Source organism: Ambystoma mexicanum, chromosome 8 (assembly GCF_040938575.1).
Source record: "Ambystoma mexicanum isolate Mex_15411 chromosome 8, UKY_AmexF1_1, whole genome shotgun sequence".
Classification (NCBI taxonomy): Eukaryota; Metazoa; Chordata; class Amphibia; order Caudata; family Ambystomatidae; genus Ambystoma; species Ambystoma mexicanum.
Genome location: NC_090929.1, coordinates 295852740 through 295880393, shown reverse-complemented (window position 1 = coordinate 295880393; position 27654 = coordinate 295852740). Strand labels below are relative to the sequence as shown.

General features: G+C 48.5%; 1 protein-coding gene across 1 annotated transcript in view; it reads left to right on the top strand.

Annotated features, from left to right (window-relative positions):
* Positions 1-1688: 1688 nt before the first annotated feature.
* Positions 1689-27654, top strand: part of LOC138471851 (collagen alpha-1(II) chain-like) — a 1536387-nt gene continuing 1510421 nt past the window's right edge. Inside the window, exon 1 of the mRNA XM_069609694.1 lies at positions 1689-3180. Within this exon, the coding sequence (XP_069465795.1) occupies positions 3066-3180 (115 nt within the window). The 5' untranslated portion in view covers positions 1689-3065. The remainder of the gene's footprint in view (positions 3181-27654) is intronic.

The window sequence follows — 27654 nt, the reverse complement described above, 5'->3', positions numbered from 1 at the left end:
AGATCAGAGGGGTGGCCAGGTAACAAGCACAGTTTCAGGCAGGAATTTAGAAGGGGAGAGAAAGCAGAAGCAAAGAGGAAGGTTTTGAGGTGCTTCCGGAACCGGAGATGATTATCCTCAAGTTTCAGGGAGGCAGGAAGGCTGTTCCTGAGGGAGGCCCCTGCCAAAGAGAGAGATGTTTCAGTTCTTGAGGAATCACTCAGAGAACATTCATCAGGAGGGTTGTAAAATTCACGAAAATCCCAATAAAACAATTGTGTCCTTTATAAGAAGAAAGGAGGGCTGATGGTGTGCAACCTGTGCCCCCACGAGCGCCACTGAAGGTAATATAAGTCCTTCATTTGGTCCTCTTATTCACCCTTTCTAGGGTTTATGACAAATCAACAAAGCTATGTTTTGAGCTTACTATTTGTCCCCCCCTTCTTTTAAACCCACAGGTTGCACGCCCTCAGCCCTCATTTCTTCTTATACCGGACACAATTGTTTTATTGGGATTTTCATGAATTTTACAACCCTCCTGATGAATGTTCTCAGAGTGATTCCCCAACAACTGAAACATGTCGAGACACCTTCCTGGATATATACAGGGAGATAATTTCCTTTATCTGACAATAATAGGAAAATGATACATCGTTTGATTTGTGTTTTATGTATCTTTACTCTTTTGTGAACTCACCATTGATTGTAATTGACAAAGCCCTATGTTTTATGTAATCTTTTGTAATTTATACAGATTTTTGTGATAACTGTTACCAATTGAGTGATTTAAAAAATGTTTCAACAAGTTATTAACTGATTTAAATTATGTATATTGACTATTCAAGGATTCAGTTTAATTGTGAACCCTACAGGTTGTACAACCTGTGCTCTGAGGTCTGTCTCATGTGTATATTGATTGCTCTTTTCCCTTCCCGGGCATAGACAGAGTAGACACTGTTTCCACCCGAGTGGTCCAGTGTCTACCGGGATTCCTTTACATTAGTAGAGTTCAGTGCTATCTACCAGTAGCTGTGCCATGTTCATTGCTTGTTTTAAAATGCTTGACTGTTCTTTGTCACTTGATTTTCCCTGAAAGACTGTGAGATCACTGGTACATCATGCCTGCGTGTTCCCGGCCATGCGCTATTTATTTTAGTAGCATGAAGATGATGTTTGCAGGCGTGCAGAGGACATGACAAGGCCGCCCACATCATCACACGATTGGAAAACACAACCCAAGCCACAGCTTGCCTTCCTTCCACCTTGCTGTCATGATGATGCGGGGCATTTACATTGAAACACTTTTCCAACTGGAAAGTCCTGTAAAATGCATTAAGTGGATGATAATTCGGGGTGCCACGGCAAAAGCCTATTTATTGTCTAGAACTGAGGGGGGAACGATAATGAGCGCCTTTAATTGGAAGGATATAGTGACAAGTAATGGAAGAACTGGTTTGCTGCTCTTTGTCGGTTGCTTCCTGGAGTTTGCTGTGCATCTTGCCTGGCTCTGTTCATTGGGATTGTGTGGGGGCACTCCAGCTGCGAGAGCACGCGCTTTCTGCCCCACCTTCTTCTGGCAGCACGAGGTCATTAGGGCATTCGGTCCCCCGTGGCGCGTTGATTGGCCGGCAGAAGCCTGGGCGTGGTTAGGGGGGTTTACTCTGGAAGGCTCGCGGTTTGCAGGTGTCAGAGAGCCGCGAGCCCAACGGCAAAGGGAAGGGACGTGGGCGGCGAGGCGAGCAAGAGGCGCGAGCTCTGGGCTCTGGGCACTGGGCACGGGCTAGGCGACGCGCCGCGGACACTTGCAGGCTTTGCCGGGCGCACATTGCGGCTGCCACTGCGCCGCTCCAGCTCTGAAGCACCGGTTGCGCCTGACTTACGGAGCCCACCCTGCACCCACAACCTGCACCTTCTAATCGTGAAGGGAGGGCGGCCAGTGTCCGCACCGCACCTGCCTGCAGTGGGGACCCCAGGGCAGCAGCACGCCCGCGAACTGTCTTCAGTTGCTGTCATGACTGCTCTTCCCAGCACATAGGAGCAGGGCAGTCCGCGGGGATAACTGGTCGCTGGTCCGCTCCCTCGCCTCTTCAGCTGGCTCGCCCTTTCCCGGCACCTTCAGTTATTCCTTAGTGGTGCACGTCGCACGTCTTTAAGGCCCACCTCCAGTGCATTACCCTGTAACCTCTTGAGCATCTCAAAGACCCGGGAGAGCGCGAGCACTGGGGGCCTGCCTGCCGCATCCCCCGGACACCTTTCTATTGTGCAACCCGTCTGCAGCAGCCGCGCCGTAGAAGTGCAGCGCCAGACGTGTTGGGTTTGTATTCGAGTTGCTGGATCCTTTGCACTTGGCAGTAGTTGCATGGTGCGCCTTTGCTGACTCTACGGTACGCACTGGCTGTCCTTTGGCGACGGGGGAATTGCAACGTGTTGGAGGACGCTGCGAGCGGTCCCCGCAGTACACGCTTTGCATCTAAACAGGGCAGGAATGCCATGCCCGTGAGTGACATTTTGCTGGAGGAGCCGAGCAGAACGACTTGCACGTTGATTGGCAGCAGCCGGGGCTTTGCTGTCGTGCCTTTATCGTTAGACCCCTAGTTGGATATTAATCGTGACTTGTCTCTGCACCCCTCACCCGTGACATTGCTGGCGCTAGCAGCGGCGCCGTTGCACTGCAGACCTCCCGTGCAAAGGCTGGCACTTGTGCATGCTAGTGGGTTTTATGTTGCATTGTGCCCGACTTTGCAGTCGTGGTGCTGCAGCTGCTTGTGTAGACTCCGGAGTAGTTGGAGCGGTTGTCGGCACCGAGAGGAACATTGCACTGGCGTAGCTGCCGCCCCGGCACTGACCAGGGCATATGGGTGGTTGGCAGTACCGGTAGAAACTTTGCACCTTGGTTGCTGCACGAAGTGTCTTTCCATCTGCGAGGTTGCTCTGCCAGCAGCGTTGACTACCAGCTAAGTGGCTTCTCGAGCCGTCACTGACTTTGCGCTGCACCGGCAGGGGTTTTGCTTGTGGGGGTCTCCGGCAGCTGCGCCCTGCAGTGTTGGTGAGCGTGCCCTGGGCCTGGCCCCAGCGCCCTGGTGGAGATGCCTCGCTGGTGGCTGCTGCTGCTGCTGGAAATGGCGATGGGGCGGCGTGGGTGCTGCGGTGGTTTCCTCCTAGGCATGGACCCTTGGGAGCTGGGCTCTGGACTCCCAGGAGGTAGGTGCACACAGACTAACCTATGAGTATAATAACGTGCCAATGCAGACATGCCCACAGAAACCATCCATATGTTGTCGGAACAGACAATGTATTTTATTTATTTTTTTGCTGGAAAATTGAACATGTTAAGAAGCAACAGGTAAAAAAATATATATTTGTTTTTAGTTTGAAAAAGAAATCCGCAGTGATGACGGAAGCATGGCCTAATGTGGGAGGTCCCCTTGGCATCTTTCATTTCTTGGGGTAAGGTCAAGGTTCCCTCCACAGTCCCAGCATATACATAATTTCCTCTGACCCCCCTCACCCCAACCCCCTCGGATGCTGGCCATATTCTAACTCTCTGCTCCCTTTCCTCCAGCTGGTTTCATGGGTGTCCTGCGGACTAATGCGGCCGACAGCCAGATGTGGCCCCCGTGTAACTGACTTTTCCTCCCAGATGTTTCCTCTGTCGTTGTTGGTCCACGCGACTCTCTTTCCAGAACATGCTTAACCCGCACCCTGACCCTTCCCTGGGCTTGTGGAGTCTGTTCGGTTTGTAAGCGTGTGATACTCGGCAGAAGTGTGGGTGCAGGCAGACAGGCAGCAGTTCTGTGCAGAACGTTGTGTGCAGAAGTCAGAGAGCGAGCCTCTGCACGGGGCTGCGGCAGCCATCAGACAGAGGCATCCCTTCGCTCTGCAGGATGGCATGCGCTGTCAGAAGGCGAGGCTTTCCACTTTCTGAAGGACTGTGTGTATTGTCAGGCAGGGAGTGCCTGCAGTCGCCCGCAGGACTGCGCCAGAGGGAGTGTTCAGCAGGACTGGTATTGCCGGTATTTCCACGACTAAAGATGCTGTCATTTAGTGAGTACTTCTAGGCAAGCCTCTGAGTGCTGCCCAACAGTGAGCACCTCTGTACCTCTCCTGGACTTTGGGAAATGTCTGCGTGGCATTCATTCTGGGCGGGTCAGTGGCAGGGTCGGACTGGGGCATAACATTGTCTCGGGCACCATTGGAAAAGTGAACCACAGTTACTGATGGCCGTTCACTCCGTTTGGGACAGGCTGTTTTTGAGTGGTACCCAAGGAGGTTTTTTTTTTTTGATAAAATGTGGTGCAAATTGTGCATTTTAAGAATATGTATTCGTTAACATTGGTTACAATTCTAGCCGCGTGGTGAAGTAACTTACCAAATTGGCCCACATGGACCAAAGTAGTGACCCACTTGGACCCAAAAACGGTCTCACACTAGCATTTTACGTTTTCGGTGCGGGCGTTGCCTTGTTGCCCTGTAGGCCACTCCTGGCCTGGTCAGTGGGCAATGGGGATAAACAATACCTATAACCTTACGGGACTTTGGGCACTAACCTGAAGTGAGCGTGTGTCTTCCTCTGCAAGGCTCAGGCCCTGACTGTCGGTGTATAATTCTAGTCTGCAGGGCTGTGGGCACCCTCAGGGGCTGTGGGCACCGTCAGCTTGGACCTGACTGTCGGTGTGTGATTCTAGTCTGCGGGGCTGTGGGCACCCTGAGCTTGGACCTGACTGTCGGTGTGTGATTCTAGTCTGCGGGGCTGTGGGCACCCTCAGGGGCTGTGGGCACCGTCAGCTTGGACCTGACTGTCGGTGTGTGATTCTAGTCTGCGGGGCTGTGGGCACCCTGAGCTTCGACCTGACTGTCGGTGTGTGATTCTAGTCTGCGGGGCTGTGGGCACCCTCAGGGCCTGTGAGCACCCTCAGCTTGGACCTGACTGTCGGTGTGTGATTCTAGTCTGCGGGGCTGTGGGCACCCTGAGCTTGGACCTGACTGTCGGTGTGTGATTCTAGTCTGCGGGACTGTGGGCACCCTCAGGGGCTGTGAGCACCCTCAGCTTGGACCTGACTGTCAGTGTGTGATTCTAGTCTGCGGGGCTGTGGGCACCCTGAGCTTGGACCTGACTGTCGGTGTGTGATTCTAGTCTGCGGGGCTGTGGGCACCCTCAGGGGCTGTGGGCACCGTCAGCTTGGACCTGACTGTCGGTGTGTGATTCTAGTCTGCGGGGCTGTGGGCACCCTCAGGGGCTGTGAGCACCGTCAGCTTGGACCTGACTGTCGGTGTGTGATTCTAGTCTGCGGGGCTGTGGGCACCCTGAGCTTGGACCTGACTGTCGGTGTGTGATTCTAGTCTGCGGGGCTGTGGGCACCCTCAGGGGCTGTGAGCACCCTCAGCTTGGACCTGACTGTCGGTGTGTGATTCTAGTCTGCGGGGCTGTGGGCACCCTGAGCTTGGACCTGACTGTCGGTGTGTGATTCTAGTCTGCGGGGCTGTGGGCACCCTCAGGGGCTGTGAGCACACTCAGCTTGGACCTGACTGTCGGTGTGTGATTCTAGTCTGCGGGGCTGTGGGCACCCTGAGCTTGGACCTGACTGTCGGTGTGTGATTCTAGTCTGCGGGGCTGTGGGCACCCTCTGCTTGGACCTGACTGTCGGTGTGTGATTCTAGTCTGCGGGGCTGTGGGCACCCTGAGCTTGGACCTGACTGTCGGTGTGTGATTCTAGTCTGCGGGGCTGTGGGCACCCTCTGCTTGGACCTGACTGTCGGTGTGTGATTCTAGTCTGCGGGGCCGTGGGCACCCTCTGCTTGGACCTGACTGTCGGTGTGTGATTCTAGTCTGCGGGGCCGTGGGCACCCTCAGCTTGGACCTGACTGTCGGTGTGTGATTCTAGTCTGCAGGGCTGTGGACACCCTCTGCTTGGACCTGACTGTCGGTGTGTGATTCTAGTCTGCAGGGCCGTGGGCACCCTCAGGGGCTGTGGGCACCCTCTGCTTGGACCTGACTGTCGGTGTGTGATTCTAGTCTGCAGGGCTGTGGGCACCCTCAGGGGCTGTGGGCACCCTCAGCTTGGACCTGACTGTTGGTGTATAATTCTAGTCTGCAGGGCTGTGGGCACCCTCAGGGGCTGTGGGCACCCTCTGCTTGGACCTGACTGTCGGTGTGTGATTCTAGTCTGCAGGGCTGTGGGCACCCTCAGCTTGGACCTGACTGTCGGTGTGTGATTCTAGTCTGCAGGGCTGTGGGCACCCTCAGGGGCTGTGGGCACCCTCTGCTTGGACCTGACTGTCGGTGTGTGATTCTAGTCTGCAGGGCCGTGGGCACCCCTAGTCTGGGCACCCTCAGCTTGGACCTAGCTTCCGAGGATATGGACGTCCCATAACTGGCTCTTTTTGTCAGGTTGGGTTTATTGTCCTATTGTGATTATTATCGTTTCCAGGCCAGACCGCCTGCACTGACCGGCCTTGAGAACATGCACTAATGTGCAGCACCGCTGGCACTGCACTGGCAGACCAGGCAGTGAGGACGTGTGCGTCTCTGCGGGACGCTAAGCGCCAGCAGGCAGCGTGTACCTGCAGTTGTGTACACAGAGGGATACTGTCTGGCATTTGGTACACGAAGTTTGCATGGCGGATGGTTTAGGCAGGCCGCTAGTCTCTCTCCTTTTCCACAACACAGGCACTCTAAGCTAGTGAACGCATGTACTTCTGTGCACAGAGATGGACACGTAACTTAACAGGTACTTACTTCTGCCAACAGGTATCCTCTGCCTCTATTCCGCAGGTTAGCTCAGAATTGGGGGCACGGCCAGAGCTACCTCCTGTAATCCCTCTTGTTTTCCTCAAAGCAGCGCGCTATAGTTTTTCCCTGCTTTGTAGAAGCTTGCTGGCAAGCTAGCACATAACCCCCACAATCAATCAATCGATAAGGGAACTGCAACTTGGGGCTTGCAAATCTCAGAAAAGTACACATAGCACCCGAGAGTAAGAGTGCTACTCATCTGAGGACAGAGGCAGAAAAGCGCCCATACAAGCAAGCCAAGAATACTGACAGACGCGTAGAAGGACTCCGAGGCAGCGCAGAGCACGGCCTGAGCAGCGCCTGCACTTACTAACCGAAAGCTGTCGCTGCCTTGCAAAATAATTGCAGGTAATCACTGTGGGGGGCAGGGGGTCATGTTCGATCCCCATATTCATTGCACGGAGGGTACTGTCTCCGTGTGCACTTTGAGCAAAAGGACCCCTCCGTGCAGCTTTCCTCATTTGCACTACGTGGTAGAAAAGCGTGGCGGACAAGTAAAACGTTCACAAAATCGCCTTTACTCTTCACTTTTCCACCAAGTAGTGGAAATGACGAACATTTCGTGGAAGAGACCTTTTGCACAAAAGTGCACGCGAAGGCAGTACCCTCCGTTCAATTAACGTGCGGATCGAACATGGGCTAGCCCCCCCCCCCCCCCCAATAGTGAAAAGTGTGAATGCAGCCTGCAAAGTATGCTTTGCAGGCGACATTTACAATGGATTCCACTGGAATACGCTTGCTTTTACCATGTGGTAATTTCAGGCGGCACCATAGGAATGCCAGCACAAAAATACATACTGGTGTTAATACAACCGTATTTGTATTGCGAAGCAGGAAATGCAGACGGACACGCTATGTCTCCCAGCTCCTCATCTCTGCCATACAAACGCACCAACACGTGGTGGTTGGGAACTTGTTGGCAATCACATTTGCTGCCATTTTCTCGGATCTCCGCCACCCAGAACAGGACCCCCGTGATCACCATTTCTCTTCCTGGACTCCCAGGTTGAGAGCATCGGTCCTAGCCAACACCTCATTGCATTCGTCTCGGCCAATACTTTTTGTTTGGGAGTAGAACCAGTACTCCCATGCTAGGATTTCCTGAACTTCTGTTCTGGTACTCTCATGCTGCTCCATGCTGCACCTTTTCTTTCCATTTTAAGGCCCCACACAGAAGGTGCTATGCATTGCACTTGAGCAAGCACTTCTCCAGGTTGCTGCGTTATTGAAAGCATTTCTGGGTACAGTTTTCACCTCTTGCAAGGCGGCATGACCTGGTGTCCGGGCTGCACCACCCCTGGATCCAATCGCCAGACACCGGGGGCTCATTTTTCTGTTTCGTTTTTTTAATTTATATCAACCCGTCTCTTTTAGCATTTGCAAGTATCATTGGGGGTCCTCCTGTTTTTTTTCTCCATAAGAATTAGAAAACAAGGCAATCGCATAAAAAGCGTTCATGTTTTTAGGCACTATATTTTGGGGTCTTTAAATTGTGTGACCAGGGTTTGGTAGGTGGAAGTTCCCTCGTGACGGATGGACCACAATACCCACAATGTAGGGATGCCTTTAGAAACGTGAGGTAACACACACACAGGGTCAACAATACATACATGAGTATAGCAGTGTGTGTCAAATACACCACCCAGTGCACATATCCATAGGTGGTGGAGCAATCTTTAGAAATGGTATCCTGGATTAATGGAAGGGTATCAAAGAACAAAGGTCGCCCAGTTTCGATGACAATTCTGTTAATGGGTCTTCTTCAGGACCAACAGCTTCTTTTTTGTGCTTTTACAAAGAGACCAACTGCTGGCTTAGTAGTGGCGTGGCGTCCAACCGTCCTTACTTGTGCGCTACTAACCAGCAGCTACCAGCTGATCACCATTGGGTGATTTGAAACTTCGACATTACTACTCCTAGGTAGGTTACGGGACAGCCACATCTACACAACACTGAGCAATGAAGGCACAAAAAGAAGCCTTTGGGCCTGAAGAATATGGCGTTCTTTGATATCCTTTCATTAGTGCAGGATACCATTGTTAAAGGTTGCTCAACCCCCGGGGTATGTGCGTTGGGTGGTGTATTGGACACACACACCTATACTAATGTATGTATAGTTGATCTTACAGATGCTCCTAGCCCACACTTCCTCTGAACACACCACATTCTAGGCGAATAAAGGACTTTAAAGAAATTCCCCTCTGAAATGTTCTGATTTTGCTTATATAGACCTCAATGGTCTTACCAGTGGGCATATATTACTGATAGTTGTGTGTGGAGGGACAGCATTTACTTCTTTTCTATTAGATGGGTGACACAGCACCGTTGATCTAGGTACCGCACCCCCCTGCAGGAATAGGGTGGGCCTCCATCTAGGAACAGTGCTAGTTGTAGTTGACAGCGGATCAATACCTGTAGATTTTCTTTATTCTCTCTCCACACACACTGTGTGTGTTACCTTTCAATGATGTTTATAGGTTTGGGGTTGAATGACCGAGGTAGGAATGTTCGAGGGAGAAAAGACAGAAGATTATTTTTTCGAAACAACCTTCAGGTCTTTTCTCCCCTGAACATTTCTGATTTGACCAAACCCCTGCCCACACCACCACCCCATCCCCCTACTTACATTGACTCCGTCTCGCTGGTCCCTGCAACCCCTGTTCCCTTTCACTTATGTGATCGGGAACCGGCGCCGCAGGGTAATTTCCTTTATTTTTTCTCGGGACAGCTGCGGGGGTGACCTCTGCAACCCTTTTTTTTAACAATTTTTTTACATTTTTGTTGGGGGGGATGGCTGCGGGGGACACCCCCGCAACCCCCGCTCACAATATAGTGAGCAAGGGTGCAGGGGACACCCCGCAACCCCCAGCACCAAATGCATGATTTGGTCGAACTTTTCGGCCGTTCGGAATTTTCGAACGGCCGAAAATTGCCCAAATCACGCATTCGGACAATATGTTCGGTCATTTTGGCCTAACCCTTGGAGAAGGCACTTGTACCTTATTCTTGAATATTTTCCCTGTCTGTCTTGTGAACCAGGAGCTAATGCAGAACATAATAGTAATGAACTCCTAATTACTAAGCATGATAGGCCCCAATCTTAAGCTGCATTTGGTCTGCTTATGTTCCAACTCTGCTTAGGATGGGCTGATAAAGTTTGGAAGGCTTGCCATCAGTAGACCCAACATCTGTTTTACCCAGTTGTTTTTTTAATGTTTTTTTTATCCGTGACAAAACTTTAAAAAAAACATGTATTTCTATAAGACTGAATAATTTGGACACCTAACCGATAATTGTATATTTAACCATCAATGGACATTGCTTGGAAAGTGCTAGGAGGTGATGGGGATGCGGGAGAGTAATATCTCTGGGGTACGCATCTAAAACATGTTCCATATGTTTCTGAACATTTCTCGTTTGCCAGGTCCTCCACAATGAATTCTAAAGAGTGCTAACAGCCGGCAGCCTGTTATTCCTCTACGCTTGGCAATCTGTCAGGTTTCCGCTGTCCCATTATGCGTTTTTGCTACTAATCCAAATATACGTAAGCAGTAGCGGAGGTCTGCCTTTACTACTGGATTTGATCAAAGTGCTGTTTACCCATTCTGCCTTTGGAGGTATCTGAAGTGGGTTCGAGCCATTGTTAATTTGACAGCATATTCTTGGGAGAGATGCCCAAGAGACCTTCCCTTCAGTGTTGTGGCCCACACGTGTGCGGTGAAGGTATTGATATCCAACCCTCAGATCTCACATCTCGGTGCACACAAAATCAGGCCCTTGACCCATGGTGTCATATGCAAGTGTATTCTGAACAAGCGTTGCAGGAGGTGGTGTTACTTGCGTGCCAAGGGGATTGTGGACTGATCGATTTAATACTGACTCTGTGAGGATATCTGATGGGTTTCCTTTTCCCCCTGAAACTCTCAATCTGAACAAATGAGTGAAATTTGAAAATTGCTGTGTGCAGGGCATCAATGTTGCCAATCATTTCCCACTTTAAATGAAAATGCAGCTTCAACCCCCAAAGAACCCTTTTTGAAATTCCTATAGCCTGTGGATGAAAAGAAGTAGTGGAACTGGGTTCCCTGCTGACCTGCTCCTGATCCCCATAAACCCCATCCCCACAACACCTCCCACATGCCATACAAACCCCTAAACAAGTGTGTCTGCCGTTTAAGGGAACTGTACAGTGCAGTGCAAGTTTCAACTTCTTTCTTCACTTTTATTTAAAAATTAAACCATTACGGAACAGTTTCTTTTTTTAAAAAAAAGTATAGGAACAGTCAAACTTAATTAAAAAAAGCAGAGGAGCACCACTCCCGCCCACTTCGACCACTGCCTATTGCACATATTTTTTTATTAATTATTGTATTTACTTGTATATAACCATATGCCTAATTAGTGTGTGTGTGTGAGCATCGGAAAGGGACTATGTCATGCCTACTTTAGGATTTGGTGAAGATACACAATTTTAAAGCTCTTCTGAAACAGAGGTGGCCACATTACCTTGGCCTGCATGTACCTCTAGGGTGAATTTGGGCCACTTTCTTCTGTGCATCCAACCTGTTTTGCTGGGGTGTTACTTAAAAAATGCTTTCTCTTGCGCATTGGACCCATTTTGCTAGGGTTTTACTTTTTTTCTTGTGCGCATCAGACCCATTTTGCTGAGGGTTTTCTTTAAAAATGCAGTCTTGTGCGCACACGACTTCCTTGTGGTGCACATCCGCGCCTTTCTCTCCCCTTCCCTTCTTCCCCACCCTGCATCCTGATTTCCCCATCCCGCCTCCTATTCCACCCACTGCCCCCTGATTGGGCTGCAAGGCCTTTTTTAGACAACCTTGCAGGTTGGTCTCGGCCCGGACAGCCCTCGGCTAAGGGCCTCAAGGCAAAGGGCAGCTCGCGAAGAAGCAGCTCCAATTTGCGTTTGCTTGTGTTCGCCTGGGAAGCCTGCAGCCATCAACTAGCAGCGACTGATAAGGTAAGTGTGGTGAAGGTAAGAGGTACAGCCATTACTGTATTTCATTAACTACTCCACCACTCTCATTACCTAATATCTTACTTCCTCAAACATTTAGCCTATTTATGCTAATAAACCATAGTTGGCATTTAACCTAATTGTAAAATGTAGCCATTTTGAATCTGCCTCATTGTGTAAGGTGTACTCCGCCATATTTTGCATCCAACCTAACTAGTTTACTCAGCAATATTTTGCATCTAGCCTATTTGTATTAGTCGGCCACAGTTTGCACCTGGGCCGCTTTGGGTGGGGTAGAGTTGTGTGGACTTTGTCACATCTAGATAGAATTGTGAAGAATAGCATGCAGCACATTTAGAGGGAACTGTATAGATTAGTTCTGTGTCACATCTAGATAAAGCTGTGAAGATTAGCCTTGTGTCACAGCTACATAGAATTGTGAAGATTAGCATGCGTCACATTTAGAGGGAATTGTGAAGATTAGCCTTGTGTCACAGCTACATAGAATTGTGAAGACTAACCTGGCACCCCTTCTAGCTAGATCTGTGAAGATGAACCTTGCGCCACATAGAGAGAGAATTGTGAAGATTAGTGTTGTGTCTTGTGTTCCCTGCTTTGGTCCTGCATGAATGCTTGCCTGAGAGAATGCCTGATGGAATGTTGTGCCTATGGAATGTTGTGGTGTGAGTACCCCTGTAAGCTCCATGAAGGTCAGTTGGAGTGTAGCAGCCTGTGAGAGAGGAGGCCGGTGGATGTCTCCTGTATACCTCCCTACTTACCCTTGGGCGTACCTAATGTATTTATTTACCTTGTCACTCGAATTTAGTAAAGAACTTCACTTCCTTACCTGAGTATACGACCATTTAATTTCACTGCGCAACAATTAGCATGTGTCACATCTAGATAGCGACACCACTAACCAACTCGCCCCTCTTCATCCACCTCTCAAACTCTGAACTAAACACAACCATATCTCTACACCACAACAAACTGCATGCACTTCACTATACTGCAACAACAAAACAAACCACAGGTAGCTTCGCACAACATCACATGGTGGCTACCAACGGAAAAACACACCTAAAGTCAGCGAACGGTATAAACCGAACTGAAGCTGCCAACAGCGCATCTCAGCTCTCTTGCTCCTTTTTCCCCATTCAGTCCTACTAACTTACACCCCCTCAACCGCTTGCCTTACTAAACCAAGCATTCAGTCCTACTAACTTACACCCATTCACCCGCTTCCCTTACTGAACCGCCAGAGCGTGAAGGGACCATGCAGGTGTTGACAGCGTGCAGTATAAGAACCTTTAACATAACATAAATAATAGAAGGAAGTTCCACAATCTGGAGTCAGCTACCCCAAAGATGTTCCTAAACGTCACCAAATTCCAACGAAAGAAAATGAGTCGAGTGTGTCCTATGGAACATCATATTGTGTTAGGACTATATTGCAAGAGGTTTATGTATAAAGGAGAAGATTTTGTGTCCTACAGTGCTTTGTGAACTAGGGCCCAAAGCACAACCTCGTATGAACTGAAAGTTTAAGAAGCTGACCACTGAGACGTGCTTGAACCAGTGGCAGTGCATTCTATACTCTTTCATTAGTTACTAATTTCACAATGGTGGCCTCGAGGAATGAATTGAGAGAGTTCAGTGAGAGTGGCTAGAGCATGCCACAAAACGCACACCCCCCACTAGACATGTTGAGTAAGAAATGGTATCCTGTGTACATGCTTTGAACTAGCATTCTTGTGGTGGGGTGGCGGGAACTGTCATTTCTTTTCTTGCATGACTAGAGATGTAATGCGCTCGAGGTTAGCTATCACACCACTGAATCCAGTTGGCCATGAAAAGGAAGCAATGCAAAAGCCTCCTGAAGTACCCATGGTTCCTCTTTTGGTACTGCATTCCATGCTCAAAGATGAACTCTGACAGATTTGACGCGACATGAAACTTTCACAACACAATTGCACTAGTTAGGAAAAAAGAACTTAAGACCCGAAGCAGAGCATGTCTAAAAATGGTAATGAATGTTTCCCTGAGAACCCGAAAGGCGCAGTACTAAGAATCTTAAGCGGGTACTACTGTACGCCATCACTGTGACGAATTGGTACACGACCATAGCAAATGTCTCTTCATTTGTATGGGATGCTAGAAACTCGGAGCCATTCTAGCTGTCCCTGCCCCTCGGTGTGGGATAGGGAACACAATACATGTCGAGATGCAGGCACACCAGTCTGCCAAAGGATCTCTTGCTTAGAGCACTGCCATCAATGGGGGCCTCTGGCATGGATCTTGTTTCTTTGCGCAGCCTCATGGAACACAGCAGGTGGGAAAGCTTTGCTGGGAAATAGGGCTCTGGATGGGTGCGGTGTTGAGGAAGGCCTCAGGGGGACACTGTAGATGGTTTAGCACAGCGTTACACACTTTTTAGATGCATGCAGAGTCGGATGTGATGGCTGATCCTTTCAGCTCTGACATTTCAGAGCACTTTATCTGCAGCACTAGATATTTCTTCTGAATTCTTTGGGGTCCACCACCCTTTAAATAGCTGGGGTACAATGCTTGCAGGTAGCCGACTCCTTCGTGCCACTCGCCATGTTCCCTTTGTATCCCAACACAGCATGTTCTGGTCATGGCTTTCACTGCAAGGGAACAATCCTGATGGGCTCAAGCAGAGACTACTCAAATGATTCAAACAACTCCTTTCTCCTTTTCTGTCCTCTCTTCACTAAGGTCGCTGCCCGGCTCAGCAATCTAGAGCTTCCAGCTAGTGCTTCAGGCTCGACAGTACCAGACCTGACCCAAGTTATCACACTTATCTGGCTTCTTCATCATGAAGGGCTGTTAGGAGGCTGAATTTTCTTGACCCTGAGAAACAGATGCTGATCTTAGCGAGTGCACCGGATGCAGAACACCTTCTCTTGACAGTGAGACTGGGGTCCTCAAGATATTGTGAGGGCAGCAACTCTCGGCCTTGTCGTAGAGTGGCACCTCATCTTGCCATCAAGTTTGGATGCTTCACTTTGGCGGTGTTAAGCAACGTTATAGATCCATGGCTCAGCTAACTATCCATCTTTTGCAATAGTGTAGGCACATGGATCTCTTGAGAGGGTTTTTAGATGGCGCTCAAGATCTCCAAGTCTATATGCATCCAACATGGCGGTTGGAAGGCTTCCTGAAATGGCTTCCACTCCCGGAACATCACCTGTTAGGATCAAAAGCGGTGACACAGGCATGTTATTTGCTTCCTGGTGGGCAGGAGTCAGTACGTCTGATGACCCACCACTACTGGTAGATCACAGGAAAGCAAACTCATCTTTCCTGTTGTAAGAAGACTCACCACTACTGGTAGATCATAGAAAAGCAAACTCATCTTTCCTGTTGTAAGAGGACTCACCGCTACTGGTAGATCACAGAAAAGCAAACTCATCTTTCCTGTTGTAAGAGGACTCACCGCTACTGGCAGATCACAGAAAAGCAAACTCATCTTTCCTGTTGTAAGAGGACTCACCACTACTGGTAGATCACAGAAAAGAAAACTCATCTTTCCTGTTGTAAGAGGACTCACCACTACTAGTAGATCACAGAAAAGCAAACTCATCTTTCTTGTTGTAAGAGGACTTACAACCCCAACTAGAGTATGAATTTAGGCACAGTTGGGTCTAGTATGCTGAAAGCACTAGACTGTTGTGGTAGGCTTTTTCCCCAGACAACTCTGCAACTATTCCACAATGCAGGGCAGGAAATAAAGATATTTTATGTGGAAACTCCTATTGTAGCTTTTTGGCCAAGTTTACAATTATTCTGTTTAATTTCCTCTCCAGCCGTTAAGCTTCGGGGCCAGGTCAAAGCCACGGCCAGTGTTCTCCGTTTGTAGCAATTCATCAGTGGGTTGGAACAGTAGGAGTAAGTAGGGATAACTAGAGGTGTGCAAACAGGGCCGTTTTTGTTCCATGGAAACATTGGTGAATTCTGGGCAAATCCACCAGCTCTGCAAATGTTTCCTGCGGAACAAAATTGGCAGTTTCTGCAGTTTTCCCACTTGAAATTTCATTTGATGGGTGTTATTCTTTAATGCACCCTAAATGTCAGCAAATTAGGGGCAGTAAAATATTTGCCCCTCCAATTGACCTAAATGTTGGTACCCAAAACAGAACCACCCACAAAAATGAAATTCACGGAAAAAGTGGCTAATCAAGAAAAAATATCTACTCCGCCAAGCGAAGCGGAATGTGTCACTGATTTCGATTCGCTGGGGGAAATCTTGCCCACCCTTAGCTGCAACTCTCTGTCCAGAGTGGTAAGCTACAGACTAAACAAGAGCCTGGATGAACCCCACCAGTGTTATATTTCTCAGGTGCTAATATTGGAGTATTCCTTACCTTTTTAGCACGTTAGCTTGGCACCAGACCCATAATACCACTCCCCAGACCTTAAGCAGATCTTAAACAAGGTTTCTCAGAAAGGGTGCCATCAAGGGAAAACATTGTGCAGAAGCAGCAGTGCAGGTCGACTTCCAGCATCGTGGCACCGAGCTTCGGAAATCAGGGGCTGTGATTGTGAAGGACCTTCTGTAAGAATATGTTGTTCTGCTCAGCGGCATTCAATTCTTAGCCCAATAGGTTATTTTTCATGCACGATGGACGATCGATATGTATGTGAATTGAGTGCAACATTTCATTTGCAGGCACTGCAGTTGATGCAGTATCGAGAAGCTGTGAGCCAGAGCCAAGTACCGTTGAAGTATGGCCACTACGTTCTGCTTAGGTTCTAGGGCATGGATATGGGTCTCATGGATTCCCCGGAGTCCGTTCTGGTGGCCAAGGTGGGACAGCACAATGGCTTGAACAGCTTTCATGAATCGCTTGGAAAGGAACAAAGGTTTTAGGCTCTTAAATTGGCCAGGTAAGCCAATATGGGCCAGTTAGTTATCTTAGATGAATGTGAAGACAAGTGGTGAGGTGAAGGTAATCCCTAAAGCACGGGGTTCTAACCTGTTTTCCCTCCAGATGTTTTGAACTACAATTTCCATGACCTTTCAAAATTGACCATGCTGGGCAAAACCTCTGGAGATCCAAAGGTTGCAGGTCCCTGCCGGACAGTTTTGGCTTGTGGGACTTCAGACAAAGTGCAGGTCCTTGATTGGGGTTTTGACTTAGGACTCCAACTAACATACATTTGGTTTTAGAATCATTCAGACGAAGCCAGTTGTTTGGCAAACCCCTTTGTTTGCCAAACAACTGGCTATGTATATATACGTTTAATAACTCTGCCCTTGTGAGAAAGAGAGCAGTTGTTGTCAGATAATTGAGCAATGGATAAGATGCAGGCTATCTACTTTTTTTTTGTACATTTCTTTTCAATTAACTTTTGAAGGCGTCAAGCATTGAAGCAACTTAACAACATGAGGGGTGGACCCTCCAAAAGTTCTGTAAGCAACTGAACACATTGCCCCCGTGTTACCTCCCACCCCCTTGCAGCCAGTGTTTCTCATTCTCAATTGGAACAGTGACCAAAACGTGTAAGTCCTGGACCAAGTGGGCTATTTACGAGGGAGCTCTGTACCTCTCGAGCCTCTATCATTCCTCTCATTTTCAACATTTTGTCTACTTTTCAGCGGAGAGTTAGAGGTTGAAGAGCACTGAAGACTGGATGGAATTCTGCAATATCTGACTGAAAACTCAAAACAGGAGGGGCCTATATTACTTTGTAAGTCACAGGTAGTCATAGGACACTCCACTGCAGAAACTAATGCTTGCTAGGGCCCTCAAAAGCATTAGTCAGTTTCGCCACCGCTGTGGGAATGCTGGGATTTTTCAAAAGTGGCTAAACTCCCTGAATGATTGCATGGCTCTTATTTCTGGATTTTGATATTACAACTAGTAATGCCAGTTTTTCCCTGAAGGTGGGGCTTGTCCACCTAACAGCCAAAATATCTCGGCAAGTTTGTTCGTACAGATGTGTGGAAGCATACAGTTCTTTGGTTCAATATTTAACATTGCTGCCATTATCGGGACAGCAGATTCGTGTTCGCCGTCGAGGCATTCTTAGCAGTGCCACTGCCAATCCATGTGTGGCATTATATAGACTGCCTCTCTGCTGCTGCCAGCAAAGGGGAGTGGGTAAAAGCACAGTCTCTCGGCCGCAGCCACCCCCTCATAGAAACGATCTTTCTAATGGATTGCGTCCTCAAAGGGATTATTCTTCTGCTTTGCAGCTCACATTTTTCCCAGCAGGGGTCGTCGTGCGCACTGACATCTATGGCTGTCGAGTTGTCTCTGTGACCGGACGTGATGTCGATGCGGGTATAAATAGTGCCCTGGCCTCGTGACGTCAGTTCCTTTTTTTGCATGCCTTGCATGCTATTTCAGGAACTTTGCTTCAGAGAAATCCTTTGACGGAGTTGTTTAAAAATTCTTTCAAATTTTAGTAGGTTCTTTCAGTATGTCTACTCCGAAGCCCTTTGGTTTACACAAGTGCTGTGAATGCAGCGCATAAATGTTGCTCACTGATCCTCACAAATTTTGTCTGTGGTGCCTCGTAACCGGCCACGTTGTGGCAGATGGTGGCTCATGTCCGGTTATGACACCTAAATTCTTAAAGGATAGAGCCTCCAAAATGGCCCTGGGTCACTCGTATGATGCCTTTGAAGGTCCGAACCGAAGAAACGAGCTCTGTGGACAATAAATCGGCCGAGATGGAGAAAAATGGCTGAAAAAAACCTGTAAAAGATGCCACTCAAGGAGTGACTCCCATTACTCTTCTTCTTCCTCCTCAAAGAAGGAGAAAACATTTGTCAATGGACTCATCCCCAGAGAGAAAGGTATGGATCCCGTCTAAATCCGCATTGGAGAAGTGGAAAGAGTTTTGCATCAAAATGATGCTGGTCTTTGGAAAAGCGGGTCAGCCTGTTCTCTCTTCGTGTGGGAAGAATACCATTGAGCCCACCATGCCCGACTAGGCCTCTACTCACCAACCACCTCTTGCAAGCCCGAGACTGGTGAAATCCTCAAGAGGACTGTCAACGTCATCAGCAGCTGATGCTTTCTTCGATGTTCAATTGGCTCCATCGACGTCAAAGAAGAATCCATTGAAGACAATCGAATATCCTCCTAGTAGGGATTTTATGCCCTCTTTTCATGGCTTTTTTGATGAGGATGACAACCTGGTGACCTTCAGTCTTGGGCCCATGGGCCTTTCTTGACATCTTGAAGAGTTTAAGGAAGAGGAAAAGTGGCTGTCTGATTTTGCCTTAGCCCTGAGGTGGTATTCCCACAGATGGATCCTAGAGCTTGTACTAATGTGGCGTATAGGAGAATGATGGCTAATTTAATGGATGCCCTAGGTTAGGGCCCCCCACCATGTGTTATAACTGAATGTTAGGAAGACAAGGGCGCAACCGTTGAGCCCGTCCTTCCCTTGCATGATGCCATCAGAAATCCTCTAATGGAGCAATGGAAGTCTCCCTGGTTGGGGTCTGCAGTCCACAATGATTTTGCCAAGTAGTACAGACCAGCTTTATCTGACCCAGAATTCCTAACCAGACATCCAGCACATGATAGTCGGTAGTACAGGCTGCGACTGTGGGTAACAAGGCAAGCACCTAGCCATCTTTACCCCTTGACAGGGATGACAAGCATTACAACGCTTTATCAAAAGAGGTTTTAGCCTCTGGAGGTATGACACTTAAAGCAGTTAATCCTTCATGTGCACCGTCGAAATATACACATACCCTAAGGTCTGTTATAGCTGAGGCAGTCGAGCATATCCCTGAGGGTGAAATGAGGAAAGGATTCCTCAACTTCTGGAGATCTTCATCCTCTGTGGAACCCTTCAAGTGGATCTGTTTGCGTCCAGTGTGGACAGGAAGTGCAAGCTTTTCTGTGAGGGGCACTGGGGGATGCATTGGTGGTGGACTGGAACTTCCAGCTCCTGTATGCACTCCCACCAATTCCCATCATCCCTCAAGTGATCAAGAGGTTCAAGAGGTACGGAGCAACAATGATCCTGATTGCCTGGGACTGGGCCACAAGGAGGTGGTACCCGGACCTTCTGAACATGGCCACCTGTCCTCCACATCATCTTCCCAGAGACCAGACCTTCTCTCAGGTGAGAGGACTGGTTCTTCATCCTAGCCTACAAACGCTCAACCAGCACGCCTGGTTTCTGAAAGGCTAAAGTACAGGCATATAACCCTGGTGCTGCATTAGAGAAGGTGCAAGAATGTGCCCCCACCTCCACATGCTACTCTTGCAATAGTGTATCTGGGCATGTGATGGCAATGCCTGGCAAGTGGTGTGGGGACCTGGGTTCATTATGAGAATACCTGGTAAATGGTGAGTTCTTGGGTGAATTAAGAGACTACCTGGCAAACCATGGTAGTACTGTGGTATTCCAGAAAAAAGTATTACATGCTATCTACCACCATTACTTGTATGGTCCGTGGGCTCTTAACACTATCCGTGTAATCTTTTAACTAGTACCAAGAAAGTGGTCACTACTCTACTGTGAACCATTCTACATTTACCTTGACTCCCCATCCCAGGGTATACTACTCCTGGGCTTTACTCCAACCCTACTCAACCATCTTCTGTGCTCTGGTGCAACTTGCCTTGTTTGTGTGCAGTGCTTGTTGAAATGAAATACATCTGATGGTAAAACCTGGCACATAGTGTAAGTAGCTGCACATATGACAGCAGGAACTAGCATATGATGTGAGTACTGGGTATATGATGCAATCATTTAACATTTGGTGAGAATGCATGCACCTTTAGTGACCACATCTGGCATATAGTTTGTCTACCTGGGCATTTGCTATCAGTACATTTCTAATAGTATGACTATCTGGACAAAAAATAATCACTTGGTGGATGGTTTGAATACCTGAATACAAACTGGAACATCTGGCAAATGATACCATGTCCTAAACGTTTGATGACAAAGCCTGCCAATATGGTCTGAGGAGCTGGGAATATGAGTCCAAACCTTGCATATGGTGTGAGTTCCTGGCCATGTGAGGATGTTAGCTGGAATATTCTAACATATGAACGCATCACGTAGCAATCTATAAAAGCACATGGCAATGGTGAGGCTACTGGGCACATGACGGGAACACATGGGGATGATACAGGTAAATGGGAACCTGATTGTTATACCTGCTATATGATAGCAATGTTTGCCACTTAGAAACGGACATGCACAGTGCCTGGGTACTTCCGAAACTCATACATCAACACAGCAGCAAAGAAAACTTGTTTTTTCCCCAAACACTTAACCCACCCCCCTCTCTTTCAGATCATCAAGAACTTCTGCAGACCATTCAAATAGCAGCAGGGCTGAGGATCTGGCAAACTACCGCTCTATCACTATCCTCCCTTTAATCGAATCATTGAGAAGGCAGTTGCCAATCAGCTAATGGCTAAAATCGACAAACTCTGCATATTTTAGGATTATCAACCCAGCTTCCATCCTCAAATGCAGAATAAAGACAGCCACCATACAGGTGTTTCATGACGCCTTGCAAATAATCATGCGTGTCTGTTTGTACTGCTCGACCTCTCTGCCACATTTGACATGTTCGAACATTACATGCTACTATCCCTCCTTATTCACTGAATGGGCTTTGCAGGCACCAATGGATCTCACACCTGTCAGGTATACACCAACCTTAGAGAGGGATTCTCTAGGGTTGGCATGCTGCAATGCGACCCGTCTTATTCAATCTATGCATGGAACCTCTCTGCGCACTCCTCACCTACTCGGTCATCTGAATACACCAATACACGGATGACATTCAATTATACCTAAAGTTAGGCGCCCCCAGGACAGGACATTGCCCACCTCTACCTTTCTACCATTCAAACACAGATGCCAAGCACCTACTTGAGACTTAGCCCTACCAAGACATAATTCATCCTCCTAGGCCCCCCAGCTACGCAGGCTCCCACTTAAAGGCGGCTGGACAGCATGCACCTGGATGGATTTACCTTGCAACTCCCAAGCTCAGTGAAATGTCCGGGATTCATTGTGAAGAGCAACCTGTCCTTTCAACAACGCATAGCTAAAAAGTGCCAAATGTACTGGCATCAAATCGCCCTACTTTACAAGATCAAACCCTTCCTGCCACCCCAGGACTTCCAAACAGTACTGCAGGGTCTGGTAACCTCTGACATAGATGGGGTAAACAACCTTCTCCACAGTGTACCCCACCCCCTCATTTAAAGTGGCACACCCTGTGGAGGCGTGCCTCACGGGAATGGCCAAACAGACCGAAAATAAAAGTCTGAATGGGAGATTTGGTCAAATCTCCCATGCAGCTGCATTATAGTGAAAAAGTGGAGTGGGGGGTCGCATTATAATGTCAACGGGGATTGCAGGGGTGTCACTCGCACCCGTTCTTATAAAGGTTAAAAAAAAAAAAAGAAGGACCCTGCGGTGCCGATCCTGATCCAGGAAGTGAATGGGAACAGGCGTTGCAGGGTCACGGTGTGTCGGCGGCACACAGGGTAGTGTAACATTTGGTTGTTTTTTCCTCTGTCATTTCGGATACGTGAAAATCACCCAAATTCGTGGCACACTACTTGGGCATGCAAGTTAGACTCCATCACCCCACCATACGTGGGTTGCACTTGCAGGCATTTTTTTGACCGGATCCTAGCAGGTGTCCTCTACAAGGCTACTGCATCTGGCACACAATCTTACCTGCTGGCTAAGTTAAATGCCTCTGGCGGATCATGACCTACGTGCAGTAGGACCATTTCCAGCCTCTAGATCAGGTGGGCCTGCTATGCTGCGTCCTATGGGATTCCATCCAAGTAGCAGTAGTAGACCCTCCTGGTCTAGAAAGAGCTGAAATCCTGTCTGTTTCAGTCAAACCTTAACATTACCTAGACGCTGAGGCTACTCACCATCTGCAACTCAACGCAGCGCCACTGAGTTTGGTTTTGTTTCCCAGAACCGAGCTTCTGTCTGCTCCTCAACACTCTTGCCTGTTAAGGGGACCCCAATCCTGCTGCACAGAGCTCTGCTGCCTCTGGGCTAGGTTCCCGCTATTTAACTATAACAATAATATGTGAGTTTCAGAAAATATTTTGGCAAATATTGGTAGTAGCGTGACATGTAACAGCAATTGCTAGCAAAGGGGTGCCTGTGCACGACCTGTAACTATCAATAAAGAAAATATTGCCCCTAGGCAAAAGTCAAACTTTTGACTTTGTCGGATTTCTTTTAAAGCTCCCACTCACACTGTTGGGCAAGAGCTTCTTAAACATGCAACAATTCCTAAGGGTTTCAGCGTTTCAGCTGCCCTTTGAGCTCTTAGGGTAATGGTGTCTCTTTTAGCATCTATTCTAAACCTATGTATACTTTACTGGCGAAGGGGAATTAAAGGAATTGGTTCAGAAAGAACATTTGATGGGAAAAGACCCCATAGCAGACTCGTGCTGTCAGAAACGTAACGTCGTCCTATGTGCAAGTCTGTGTTTCTTCCCTGCGGGGTTAGTAGATTCATGGACGTCCACTAACGCCAAGCAGCTTCGGCCTTGCCCCTTGGGTAAACTGGATGCATTTCCCAGGTCCTAAGAGGAGGCCAGAGAACTGACCCTTAGCTGCTTGACATCCAAGTGGCTCTGCCCAGTTCTAGCAGCCTTGACGGCGCAGCAGGCTTTCCGTTTGAAGATCCAATTTCCCTGTAGTCCAGTCCACTTCTGCTTCAAATATTTGCACCAACAGTGCTGGAGCAAGCATGTTTATAACCTAGTGAAACTAAAAGCCCAGAAAAAAAGCTACATTTGCAAATAACACAATAGTGGTGCTGTGAGGCAACATCTGGTGGTCTCTCTCTGCTAGTGGGAGTTTGCAAACCTTTACTATCACTGGTGCCTCTGTGTGCCTTCCTGGGTTTTTCAGGGCGTGCATGTGCTTTTGGGAGGTGTTGGCTTTACCGACAGAAGTGCCCACTGGGAGGCGCCCTTGCACCAGAAGCGGCATTCCGAGTGGCAGCCAGGTGTACTCCAAGGCCGATGCATGAATGGTGTGACAGCTCCAAAGCCTTGGGCCTGAGCCCATCATTTGAGGCGGACATATGATTCTCGCCCTGTCAGGCCTGGGACCCTCGGGGCAAATCCACCCGTCTCTGGTGCTCAGCACACAATGGAAACGCGAGTCCTTGACATGGCTCCACGGGACGTTACGTCAAGGGTCAGGCATGCGCGAGTGTGCACCACTGTGACTTTGAAGGCTATGGACACCACGACTCAAGAGCTGGGAGAACCCGAGTCTCGACCGCCGCCTTATTCCAAACACATGGCTAGAGATGTAATCTGCCGTAATGTATGAGCCGCCAGGTGCTGGGGGAACGGGATCCCCTGAAGGGAAAAGGTGGCGAGCAGTGTGCCTTGGCCGCGTGCCACCCTGGTTCTAGACCTAGAGGGAAAGGACGGCAGAGCACGAGGCGGGATGAAAGGCCCCTAGCCGCAACTTCTGGCCTCCAGTGAAGTGACTGGAGGAAGAAGAACACAGTGTCTGGTCCAGAGGCGTAGCTAGGATCGGCTAACAAGTGGGGAATGTATCTTATAGAATGGGGCCCACTGGTGCTTTAACTTGGCAGGTACTTGCCGGACCTGAGTACCTGCACTTCTTTTATTTGTAAGTCATAGTACCAGCACTTCTTATCAGGAAGCCACTACTTTTAATGGAGCAGCACCGGCATTTCTCAACAGTAAGCAGGCACTCTGCCAGGCACTCTGCGATACTACCTGCACTGCTCAGATTGCATTTAAAGCACTGGAGTCCGCTGCAGTGACATTAACATCTGTAAATGCCCACACAGAAGCAATTTACAGATTTTGGGTGGGCCTTGTCCGCTCAGGCCCTACCCTGTCCATGCCTCTAATTCGGGGTGTCCTTGTTACAGTGGAAGAACACGGCCTTACACAATCATTGCGTGGGGGGCCTCAGGGCCAAAGGTGACGGGGCAGGAAATTACTTTGCTATGCATGAACGTTTGATTCAAAAGGTTGCCTTTGCTTATCGATAAGTAACGACAGTTGGAAATGTGGTGTTGGCATTTGAATATCCCTCCCTCATCTGGCTTCAAACCTAGAGACCCTGACCCAAAGACCTGCGAACAGTCATGGTCTGCGATGCACCCTCCTTCTCTCAGTGGCTTCAGCAAACCAAGCGTGTGCGCTCCCTTCCATAGGCGAAGACTAATGAGGGCGGGGATGCAGGTGGGCCGTGAAGCGAGCCCCATTACCCCGCCGGCACGGCGGATGCATGGTTGCAATCATTGGACCCCTCTCTTTGTGCCAAAGGGGTCCTGGTGGGGGTGGTGTTTGTGAACGGAAATGAGTGGGTTCTGGATATTGTTTCTAGCTGTAGTACCTTACCCAACCCTCCACCCTCACCCCATGATGCGACTGGATGTACTTAGGGTATCTAGGGCAGCAGATGTAGATTGTGCCTGCTCACATCTGGTTTCAGCCAATCTCTTGCATAGTTACGCACGCTTAAAGGAAGGTTTGAACAAATCCTTCGTTGCCTGCCTCGCCTCAGGTAGGAGTCTGCCAAAGGGACGCGCTTGTTAGGACCACCAGATACCCCAACATCTTTGTTGGTGGTAGCATAACGAGGTGTAATTGGTAAGCATTGTCACATTTTTGGGAGCATTTGTGCAATGTTGAAGGCATTTGGCTATTGTTGTGGATGTCGCCTCATCCATAAGCTATTGTATTTGCTCAATAGAAGGGCAGGCACTTCTATCAGATTCCTGCTTCTATCAGATTCCCGCTTCTATCAGATTCCCGCTTCTATCAGATTCCTGCTTATATCAGATTCCCGCTTCTATCAGATTCCCGCTTCTATCAGATTCCTGCTTATATCAGATTCCTGCTTATATCAGATTCCCGCTGCAGCAATGATGCCCTGGTCACTGGACCAAGCATGCACCGGAAATGCCACAGAGATTGGTCCATCTGCTTCCTCTCGGCCATACCCTGGAACTGTCTGCCCAATTACACACAGAAGAAGCCCACCTGACATGGAAGTAACCTTTTAAAACCAGACTGTTCCATTAACAGCAGCATGAAACATCTACCAACAAGTGCTCGCTCTTGCTAAACTCAACCCGAGGAAACCACCCCTCCTAAAATCGTACAAAAATACAACACACCCACATGCTACACATCAGCAACGAACTATTGTGAAATACACCCATACGAGCCATGCCCCACATGACTTACATGGAATCAGCCCAATCAATACATTACACATACATACCGGCTCCTCTCCCTGACTAATTTACCTCTAAATCTCCTGCCACCTTACGCTACACACACGAACCCTGCAGTACACAGTGACCTCACACCTATCGCTACCACATGAGCATTCATGGAGCGATAACAAAGCTTACTTCTTTAGTTCTGTCACTCGGCCCCACCCAAAGCAGTGGCTAACCAGGACTTTCAGCATTGTAACTTCCCAGATCTCGAGCTTGCCCCTCACCGCCAAACTATGGACCCAGAGTGGCACTCAGAATTGGGGTACTCCCAACCTCCACTCTGCAGTACCCCAGGTTGTGAGTATGCCTTCCCCGTAACCACAATTCCTACTCTTCTCTTTTCTTGCAGTGCTATGCGCAGCAAGGCCCACAGAATGGCAGAAGGGCGCCATAGAAGCCCATTGTGCGTCACTTTAGTGAGCCAGCTATGCGCCCCCTTTGCTGGGTGCTGTACAGTGATTAGGAAATGACCCAGATGGAAGACGGGGGCGCTACAATGGAGAAGATGAACTGGGGACAACAGAGTGATCAGACCCAGTACATATTCCCAATTAAAGTAGCATAAGGCTTGCTACAGGTTTTTTTGTTTGCTGCAGAACAGTTGGAGGGTATTTTGGTGGTAGCTGTTAGGTTTTGGTGCATTTAATCATTTGCAGAATTGGCTTAGGTTTGGTCCTGATTTTCAGTTGGTGTGCTGTCCAAATTCAGTTTTCTTTGTGAATGTTTACTCACATAGTTGTCAAATACCTCTGTATTTTTGGACACTTCAGCTAGTGTCGGTGATTATAAACACATAACCTTTCATGCTAGGGCACGGAGGCCTACATTGGAAATTGGAAGCGAGTAACCTTTGATTCTGAGAATTAAAGTGTTGTTTAAAGATCCAGCACTGATGAAAGGAGTTAGACATGGCACGGGGGTGCCTGGTAGCACAGGCATTGCTCATCAGGAGTGACTCATTAGTGTGCTTATTGCTGCCTTGCAGTCTTTTGGGGATGTTGTAGACGTATCCCCCCAATTCAATTCCATGGTTGTTTTAGGTCTTTGCTGGCAAAAGTGCCAATTTTGCTATGTGTGGACTCGTGTAGCGACACCGCGGTTTGGGTGAGCAAACAGGCTGTGGTCGCTCTTTGCAGGCATGGTATTTTACGGTCTTGAAATGGATCAAATGGTTTCAGTCGTAATGGAGCAAAAAGGGCATGGGCTGGCAACTGTTGCTCTTCTGTGAAAAGGGTGTTTGCACAGTGTATCTCAATGCTCTGTTTTGCGCACCCTACTTTTCAACATTTGGATAGCCCTGCCGGTGAAGCCTGTAACTCAGCACGAGATGATCTTAAAGTCCTTCTAAATCTAGGCAAATTATGACAGATCTGTAACAATGTGTCCGAATTTGAAACATGCAACAAAAACTAGATGAGGAACCAGTTCCTAATTGACGACAAGATCCAAGTGCTGCGAATGACCAATGCCAGCAAGGGCATCATATCATTCAGGCGGTGTGAAGTCTCTGGGCAGTCACGTCCTCAGCCCAGAACGTGCGTGCTTGCCTTGTCGACTTGGACCGTATTTCAGCTCTTAAACGATTGTAAAACTCGAAAACGTCCACCTTTTGTCACTGAGGAATGT